This window comes from Camelina sativa, chromosome 7 (genome assembly GCF_000633955.1).
Source record: "Camelina sativa cultivar DH55 chromosome 7, Cs, whole genome shotgun sequence".
In the NCBI taxonomy this organism is placed as follows: Eukaryota; Viridiplantae; Streptophyta; class Magnoliopsida; order Brassicales; family Brassicaceae; genus Camelina; species Camelina sativa.
Window position 1 is genome coordinate 25,031,602 of NC_025691.1, and position 10,027 is coordinate 25,041,628.

At 32.5% G+C, this 10,027-nt stretch overlaps 2 protein-coding genes and 2 long non-coding RNA genes across 4 annotated transcripts in view; all 4 read right to left on the reverse strand.

The window, feature by feature from the left end:
• LOC104702462 (protein IDA-LIKE 5-like) overlaps nucleotides 1-651 on the reverse strand; it is a 1,209-nt gene extending 558 nt beyond the window's left edge. Inside the window, exon 1 of the mRNA XM_019227352.1 lies at nucleotides 103-651. Within this exon, the coding sequence (XP_019082897.1) occupies nucleotides 103-376 (274 nt within the window). The 5' untranslated portion in view covers nucleotides 377-651. The remainder of the gene's footprint in view (nucleotides 1-102) is intronic.
• On the reverse strand, nucleotides 4,163-4,754 carry LOC104702463. The gene is made up of 2 exons (XR_754004.2): nucleotides 4,562-4,754; nucleotides 4,163-4,481 (listed from the first exon to the last, which is right to left on the reverse strand). It is a non-coding gene; the product is annotated as an uncharacterized LOC104702463 (long non-coding RNA).
• On the reverse strand, nucleotides 5,127-6,213 carry LOC104702464. Its single transcript, XM_010418320.2, has one exon. It carries the CDS (start codon nucleotides 6,040-6,042, stop codon nucleotides 5,293-5,295), a length of 750 nt encoding a protein of 249 aa, XP_010416622.1. The 5' UTR covers nucleotides 6,043-6,213; the 3' UTR covers nucleotides 5,127-5,292.
• On the reverse strand, nucleotides 9,393-10,018 carry LOC104702465. Its single transcript, XR_754005.1, has 2 exons — nucleotides 9,857-10,018; nucleotides 9,393-9,712 (listed from the first exon to the last, which is right to left on the reverse strand). It is a non-coding gene; the product is annotated as an uncharacterized LOC104702465 (long non-coding RNA).

Genomic DNA, 10,027 nt, shown 5'->3' on the forward strand with positions numbered 1-10,027 from the left:
TATATATATGCATCATGCATATTAATGTAGATATATATGTATATATGTGTAAGTATATATATCTTGTTGATAAAGATCATGGATATCTATGGGAATTAGTACTCTGTAAACCGTAGACGTTGTGTTTCTTGGAAGGAGCAGAAGGTGGAATTGGTAATGTCTTGGGCAAAAACCCTGAGAAACTTTCTGGAGGGTAATCATCATAAATGAAACCTTGATTACGATGATGATGATGTGGATTTGGTCTCCTCACCTTGAAAAATCTCTGTGGTCTTGATGATGAGTATCTTCGTAAGCCTTCCGCTTCACACATCCTCCATGAGAACACCATCATAATAACCACTAGAATCATCACTGCTCTGCGTTTATTGCCCATTATTGCCAAGTATAAGCTTGCTTTCAGAAAACAGGTAAATAGGGAAAAGATGGAAGAAATAGAGAAACTGAGAGTGATCTTCTTAAGGTGAGTGAGTTATTGGGGGGACTGGTTGATGTTATAAGAAAAATAATTGTACTAACCATCATATAATACTATATATATTTATATAAAGTTGGTATACAGTGGTCTTGATTACGATCTTTCTTACCGAAATAACCTCTAACCTTATAATCCTGTGCTCTTGTACATATAAAAGTTATTATTTTGACATTTTTAACATATAAGTTAAGTATACTTTATTAGAAGTTAATCTTTTTTAAAATTTATAACGACATTTTTTGTAAAACGGAAAGAAAACTAATAAGGTTGATTCTTATGATCTATTTACTGTTTTGTTGTTTATTGAAAACTAGAAAAGTGTATCACATAAACTCTACAGCAAATTAGTTTTTCTTTTTATAGGAAAACAAAGAAGTAAAACCAACTAACTTAACTTTTCAAATAGTTTGTATGAATTGAGACTTATTGAAATTTTTATCAACTATATATGCTTTATATATTATGCATAAGCATAAATGGGCGACTTTTATGTTTTCTATTATAAACTATTACTAGTTAATCAATATAAATGTCATAAATTCGGTGTACGTTAGAAAGACGAATTGCTTGATTAAAGGCATGAAAGATTGTGTTGTCTAGAGGTGGGAGTGGGTAGGATGTTTTATGCTTTTGAACGGGTCTTTAGGGGATCAGGGGATTCATATAGTAAATGTGTTCATATGTGTAAAATATTATGAGCTTGTTGCTTTTGTAGTTGATGGTGGCACTGGTAAGGATTAACGCAACCACGTTTAACGATATATTTTCATACTATATTTTTAACAAATGTATTATGTATGGAATTTGCATAGATGTTTTCTTGCCACTATCTAATAAACAACCGAGTTTTAAAGTGTAAATGTTATCATTAGATTTTTCTAAAAATTGAATTTCTGAATTCAGTTGGCATTAAATGTTGTGAGGAACATGGAAATAAAGTAAAAAAGAAAAAGGAAAAGGAGGAAACATATAAAGAAGAGGGAAAGTGGATTAGAATAATCAATACTATAATAGGAAAGATCGGTGGCGTTGGTACCACTAAAGTTTGAAAATTTTACCTTACATAATGACAAAAATACTACTACGTCCGTCTACGTGAGCCCTCCTGCCGCCTCGGTGGCTCGGTCTTCTCTTCTGTTTTTCATCTCCAATAGTAGAACACATTTTTTTCTTTCTTTCTTTTGTTTGCATAGCCATGTATAACAGAGTAATTTTTTGCAAAAGAAACAAACTAACTAATCAAGCACTAAACCTTGCTGAAATAATATCTACATATCGGCAAATGCATAATGTTGATGGAAATTATTAGTCAAAAAGTCAAAGCAAGACCATTTTTCTACGATCTGACATCTCTACATCTCACGTTCGTATAGTACATAGGCATAATAAATAACAATTTTAACCAACATGATTTGGATTAAATATATTAATTAATTACGAAAATTTTGTATGTACAGTATTCTACGGAGTTGATAGTTCCTTGACTCTTGATTCAATGCTTCCGGCTAACGCAAAACTCGGCTATTAAATAAGCGACCAAGAGATACACTCGACAAAAACTCTTACACTACATATCTACTTGCTTTTACATTAGCGAAATAGAGTATTTATTCCATATCGATCTTTATATCATACATATCTTTATTTACAACTGATAGAAGTAAGTGGGAATATACATGATTTGGCGTTCATATTGAATACAAACAAATTGAAATAAAGTTGCATAGCATTATAATCAAGCTCACTAAACAAAAAAAACAAAAAAAAAGAGGAGAAAATGGCACACAAAAAAAAAGATCAAAGTGGACCTCAGTTTGCCGACAGAGCTGATGACATAATACAATATGAAAAGACATGTAGTATTAAATATTGTTGGATAGATTCAGGTAGTCCTACTTTTATTTATTGGGTCACGCATTCAATGTCAAAATTTTTCTTTTCTTATAAACGCATTTATATCATATGGTTGGTAGTAGGCCCTTTAGAAATTTCCAAATCAACAAGAAAAAACATTTAATTACGAAAAGCCCGACATTATTTATTTCAACTCATAGTATAAATTTTCGACATAGATAGACTTATAAAAGATACGATTGCTGTCGAGATTCAAAGCTTTGCCTTCTGCTCTTATCTCAAGCATAAGTAGTTCGAGTCCTTCTCTTCCGGTAGTTACAAAAATACAATAGAAATTATATGTATTTAAAGCACATATATGTGGTTAGATCTATATGTATTGAAGTACTAGCGTGTATAGAAGAGCATAATAGTAAACAAGACACAAGCTTTGTTAACGGGGTTCGGATAACCTACATTCCGGAACCAAGTCCAGAATTCATTAATTAGAAATAGAACTTCAACGATACCATCAAAAGATCTCTATCTTATTGATGAAGCGACGCCACACACCTTGTGTGCATCTCTCAAGAATATCGTAAGACGCGTACCTCTTCATGAAATGCTCTCTTGGTATTTATAACAATTGTTCAATCCTAGATAACTAACATATTCTAAATCGGTAAACTAACATATTTAGATAACTCCTAAATAGAATTAATCCTAATTCCATAATTCGGTAGGATTGGTATAGCTTGCACCTCAAGCTATCTTCAAGCTTACGCCAACAGTGTTTGTAATTCATCTTTGGTTATATGTTTTGTTCGTTTCTTGTGGTGATCATGCATGGTATATTATTGATCATATGTTATACGGATTTATAAATTTGACACACAAATTACAAAGTAACAAAAATAAACCGTTACCACAAAAAGGAAAAATGGCAAGCATTATTACAATATAGCTCACTAAAACTTTGTTTTACACTCTCAACATAACATATATTAGAACAAGATCTACTACTCTACTCACAACAAAAACAAAAACTAAAACTAAAAGTCTAAAACACACTTACTAACACTTCATTTCTACGTTTTTATTACCACTGAAATAAACGTTTTATTCAATTGAGCCTAAAACTTTGTTCATGTATATTTTTATTAAAAATCCAAAAGATATGTACGTTTGCAGAAATAACTAAATATTTGGTAATTTATATGAAATTTTCATTATAAATAATTGTAAAGTGATATAAATATGTCCACATATATATATACTTGATAATTTAATATCATTAAACTAATAATTTGTTTATATGGTGTACGCTTAATTAAATGAATACGAACACGTATTAAAATAATCAAACTAATTATATTTGTCAACTTAAATCAAGTACTTTAATTTGTAATGAATTTTGTGAACCAGATTAACCACATTAACTTTTGTTCTTTTTCTTTTCTTGCTTCTTGTTAAAATGGGTTGAGAAATTCTAGACCAAAGCATGTTCATCTCTCTCTACGTCAAAATCATCCTTCCCAACGAACACATTTAGTTCCATATGATAAAGTTTTTACTTTTTACATTTCTCAAAAAAATTCCGACGAACAATAAGAGTAGACTTGTTTCCGAGAGGAGGCAACACATAACCGGCCTTAACAATATTAATGGGCTTTCGTTGCTAAGTTTTCTTCTAACCTCTTAAACTAATACGTATATCGTCTTATTAGTATATGACGGAGTAACTATGCCTTCTTAAAATATTATTTTTGCTAACCACTACTTTTGTGCTTTTAACTCATTCGGTAGTTTCAAATATTATTGTTAGATGATTGGTAAGTTTGGTTTATCAAATAGAGATTAAGAGATATATCATCATAATGGTGACAACTCCAAAAACATTAAAAAAAACACACACATAAATGAAAACAGAGATATCATAACATACTGCAACATACTATACCATGGATCTCATAAACGTTTCAGTTCCCAGTAATTGATGAAAAACATATGAAGATATCCATATATAATTATATATATATATATATCACCTTAATCAATTAAGTTTGATCAAACTGAGACTCTCCTGGAGGACGGCAACGATTAGGAGTCTTGAAACATTCATCAGGAACAGGAGAGTAAATAGGTGGAGCGTACGAATTAGACGGCGTATCTGCAATTCACAAGTCCCTTATTAATTCTATCTATTGATACAAAATAATGATACACAGAGTCTTATGCACGGAAACATACCAGAGAAAACAACTTGATTAATTATGAAAAGCGCCAAGAATGAGAAAAGCATCATCACAAGGAGCTTCGATGAACTTGGCATCTTAGCCACAAAAGACATATCTCTCTCTCTTTTTTTTTTCTTTTTTTTCTTGTAAGACTTTAGTAGAAACTAGAAAGGGCTGAGTGACTGAGTCGTCATGTGAACTTGGGTGATTGGTACTAATAATAGAGAGTCTACAATATGGGTTAGTAACACATTTTGTAAATTTACAATAACATCCTTCCGTTCTTGCCGATCGTTTTTAAGGGTCATCCTCAGAGGGCCGGACCATTGTCTACTCTAAACAAAATACTGAGGTTTCTGAACAAAATACACCAATTACTAAGAAAGTGTATTTGATTAATTACCCAAAGTAATCAAATTTCGTTGGTTGTACTTAAATTCTTTCATGACATGCGGTTATCCCTTTTTTAAAACCCAATAAAACCCTTAATCTTTTCTAGTGATTACTTTGTGAATTAAAAAATAACAATTAATACAAAAAGGAAATAAAAAGAAAAATAAATGAGGATTGAACGACATCGGATGATGCATGCAGCCACCTCTACGAGGTATTGAGACGGCAACAATGGTAAGTCCAATAATAATACTATATACTTAAATAAAAAACCAAGCATAATTTGTAGATACTATATATACATTGATATTATTTTCATTTCATTATGCTATACCTATACATAATCAGTCCCTAGATCTTAATTTGACAATTGGCGTTATTAAAATGACAACCTTGAATGACACCTTTAGATTTTCTGCTTAGGTGAGGATCATTAGACTTGACGAATGTACAAACACATTTTTTTGAGTACTTAAATTTCTGACAACATGCCCCGCCATGTTGAGGTGCCCCTAGGCCTCCGTATATATGTGAATGGATGCAATGTTTGGCTTCTTGTGTGCATACTTGAGGCATTGGCACCTTTGAACATTTGGTTTTATTAAAATTACAACCACGAAGTACATCATTTGCACCTTTTCTTAGCTTATGATCATGGGACTTAAGAAACTTACACACACATGCTACTGATGTGTTAAGTTTCACACAACATGGTCCGCGGTATTTAGGGGCCTTTGCTTCTCCGTGTATATGCGCCCTGATGCAATCTTGAACCTCTGTTTTGCATTCTGGTGGCATTGGATACGCTTTCTTCTCCTCAGGCTGCTTGGGAATGACCACAATTGACGCACCGGGGTCGCCACCACCAGCTGGCTTGGGGTTTTTTGCAGTTCCACCCCTATAACCGATGCCAACAGTACTTTCATCACCAATGACGCCGCCCCTACCAGTATTCCCACTCCTGCCAAAACCAATGGAGCCGCTGCCACCACCAGCAACGCGACCACCCCCACCCCCACCCTTGCCAGCTACTTTAATCGGAGCCGGAAATGAAGACACGAGTATGATGAAGGCAATGGGCATCAATGGAATGATCTCCATGTCTAATGAATTTAGTTTAGCTGGTCAAGATGAATTTGCTTTAATTTGTAGAAATGATCTCTGCTTTCCTTTTAGGTCTTTTAATAGGAAATTGTAATCAATGGTTCCTACAAAACGTGGATATATGGAAAGTGGGAATCGATTCCTATAAAGAAGGGACCATGGTAATCTCTCTCTCTCTCTCTCTCTCTCTCTCTCTCTCTCTCTCTCTCTCTCTCTCTCTCTCTCTCTCTCTCTCTCTCTCTCTCTCTCTCTCTCTCTCTCTCTCTCTCTCTCTCTCTCTCTCTCTCTCTCTCTCTCTCTCTCTCTCTCTCTCTCTCTCTCTCTCTCTCTCTCTCTCTCTCTCTCTCTCTCTCTCTCTCTCTCTCTCTCTCTCTCTCTCTCTCTCTCTCTCTCTCTCTCTCTCTCTCTCTCTCTCTCTCTCTCTCTCTCTCTCTCTCTCTCTCTCTCTCTCTCTCTCTCTCTCTCTCTCTCTCTCTCTCTCTCTCTCTCTCTCTCTCTCTCTCTCTCTCTCTCTCTCTCTCTCTCTCTCTCTCTCTCTCTCTCTCTCTCTCTCTCTCTCTCTCTCTCTCTCTCTATTTTTGGGTTTGAAAGCTCTGTTTTCTAGCCAAAGGTACATTAATAAAATCCAAAAATTATAACCAGAAGAATGATATGTATGTGGAGCTTAACTAAATTGGATCATTCACCTTCTCGGTGATAGATTATATCATATGAACTTGTTTCCAAATGATATCGGACAACTCAAGAATTTGTCCAAGAGTGTTTTCTTGTGACCTGAATTCATATTCCCACGATCTCAACAGCCCTATATTTTTGAGACTATTTCTTCCAGTACTTGGTAGACACGTCAATGATGAGAGATTTAGAAACTTGACGATATCTTATTGCGACTTAATCAGCCGACATGACAATATCTTACCAATATGAACCAACGTGTTGCGACAGGTTTCATGCTCCGCACAATGACGATTGCTCAATTTGCACTCATCCATATATTGGCAACCATATGGGATGTGTGGATTCCCTTGGAACCCCTCTTGACATTTGCAGGTATGCCCATATATATACATACGGTTGATGCATTCGCTGTTCTGATGGCATGATTTGTTCTCAGCTTGCTCACATGTCGAATCAGTGATACTCCACTCTGTTAAACACTAAAAACCGTGTGAGGTTCCGCTGGTTTTGAAGTTCTTCTCGTCCAGAAAATTGTAATATCCAGCTTGCACTACAAATGTATAGAAGCAAGGATTTACGTCAAACACGTCTGTCCCATTAGGTTTATGATTGGTTAATAACACATTTTGTAAATTTACAATAACATCCTTCCGTTCTTGCCGATCGTTTTAAGGGTCATCCTCAGAGGCCCGGACCATTGTCTACGATTAAGAGAAACTGACAAAATATGATTAAACCCTTTTTTTTTGGGTCAACTTCCTTTTTCCAAATAGCTCAAAAGAATACCAAAAAATTGTAATTTATAAGTTATCTATTAAATTTTCTCAACCTGGTTATCCCTATCCATTTTCGTTCACAAAAAAAAATAAAATATATCCCTATCCACATGGCGATTTAGACTTTGTGTGGTGTTTTTGTCTAGTATTTACAATCACGTAATAGTGTGAGAAATTTCATATCTAATCTATACCTTTCTTTTCATGATGTATAGATAATTAACTAGTGTTTTATTTATTTAGTATAACTATTTTAAAGGATTAATTTTCTTGTGAAATAAATTTTGTATTTAAAGGCCTAAAGGGTTCTTTTTCTTGTGTTGGACTATCGATCATTTTAGACGATTTATTTGGAACCACATTTCAAAACTGTAGTGACTAATCAACATGGACATAGCACTGCTGCTATCGAACCTCTCTATACTGCACAAATATGTGGAGCATCAAACGTGAATATATTCTAACTATTATTCTTTCTACAATAATTTAATCTTAAGTTAATTGTTATAAATATCACACAAAAATGTTTTGTCACTCCCTACTAGGTAGCCATCAAACCCTCTGCTTATTGTTTTCCAATCCATCATCTCTTCTTAGTTAGACTTTTCTTTATGTTCATGCTTTCCTCCGCTTGACTTTCTTTGCCACACGGCGTTGTCCCTAAAAGAATTGATTAATTAGGACTAAGTACGTTTTAAAAAAAAAAAAAAAAAGATGTTACTAATGTGAATTAGTTTAAGTTTTTGTAGTATGGCTGTCTGGGCATCAGGTTTTTGAAATTTTTGATGTTAACCTTTTCCTATTAAAAAAAAAATATTTATTAATTGAGTTGTAGATGGTTATGTTGTGGCGGGTCATCTAAGATATTGACAAATACAGTAAAACCTCTATAGATTAATAATATTGGGATCAAGACATTTTATTAATTTATAGTGATATTAATTTATCTATAAATTAATAATTATTATTTTATAGTGTAAATTAATAATTATTAATTTATAGGTATATTTTTAATTGTTTAATTTTAAAAAAAATATATTAGAGATAATTTTTACAAAATAAGATTAAAATTTTGGATGTTGTAAATTTTATGCTATTGGAATTGAATTTGAAAGAATTAAAAAATATTATTGACAATGAATTACAAATATTATAGACAAATTCACTTATACACATGACATAAATATTCAAATTAATTAATAAGAATATCAATTATAGTATTTTAATAGTCTATCAAACTATCAAAATGTAAATGATGCATATTTAGAAATTAAAAACTTTAAAAAAATTTAGCTGTTTTATGAAATGTTTTAGAATATTTTATATCATTATAGTTTGAAGATACAGCATAACAATTGTTTTATAAATATGAGGTTTAATCGAAATATACTTTACTTTTTTTTTTCCACAAATGAAATATATTGATTAAGGCAAATCTTTACAAAGAGAGTTGTATAGCCAATCAGGCTTTGATACAAAAGCAGAGTAATAGCTATTATCAATACAACCAAATTTAGCTAAGGTATGTGCTACACTATTACATATTTTACTATATCAGTATATATATATATGTAAATTTACATGATTATTAATTTATGATATTATTGGGACCATATTTTACATGGGGATTTCAAAAAAATTATTATCTTATTATCTTATCAAATTTTGTTATTTTTTACACTGTTCCGACTTGAGACTAGCAAAATTTATTAATTTATAATGTTTATTAATTTATAGAGCATTAATTTATAGAAGTTTTACTGTATACAATATTTCAGTTGCCAAATTTAGATCTCAATTTCGTAGTTTCACTTGATGAGGATATGGTTTTGGTCAATTTCGATTCGGTTTCTGTCGATATCCCAATAATTATAATGACAGCCATATAACAAAAAAACAGAAAATTCGAATTTTCTTTATTTTCATCTAAATTTTCAAAAACTGTTTTATAGTTATGTTCGAACGTGGATTCATAATCCTTATTAATGAGCCAGCAATATCCGTATACATTATTACAAACTGCATATATCATAACATGGATCGCACAAGCTTTTTATTCTCCTTATATGAAGCTTCACCCATACATCACCTTATTATATTTATTTGATTGTAATTCATGTGACCAAATTGAAACTCTCATGGATGGCAATAAGGTGGATTAAAACAATTCGCAGGTACAGGAGAGTAAACCGGATTAGTGTCGTAGGAGAAACCTGAAACAACACAAGTCCTAAACTCCTAATCATATTAATACTAATACTACTGATGCGTACGGAGCTGTAAAATTATATAGTATAAAACACCTAAGATTGCATATTATTTATTATATGGTATATGTTATATATATGGAAACTTACCTGGTTGAGCATGGGAGATTATGAAAAGCGCCGCCAAGAATGAAAAAATCATAATCACAACGAGCAGCTTCGATGAACTTGTTCGCATCTTGTATAACCCTTCTAATAAATCTCTCTTTTTATTTTTCTTACACTTGGAAACCAAGTGAGATTAGGGTAATATGCGGGGGG

What these genes read in the sequence shown, in the direction of transcription:
- LOC104702464 (XM_010418320.2), bottom strand. Translation starts at nt 6,042, where the DNA reads ATGGAGATCATTCCATTGATGCCCATTGCCTTCATCATACTCGTGTCT.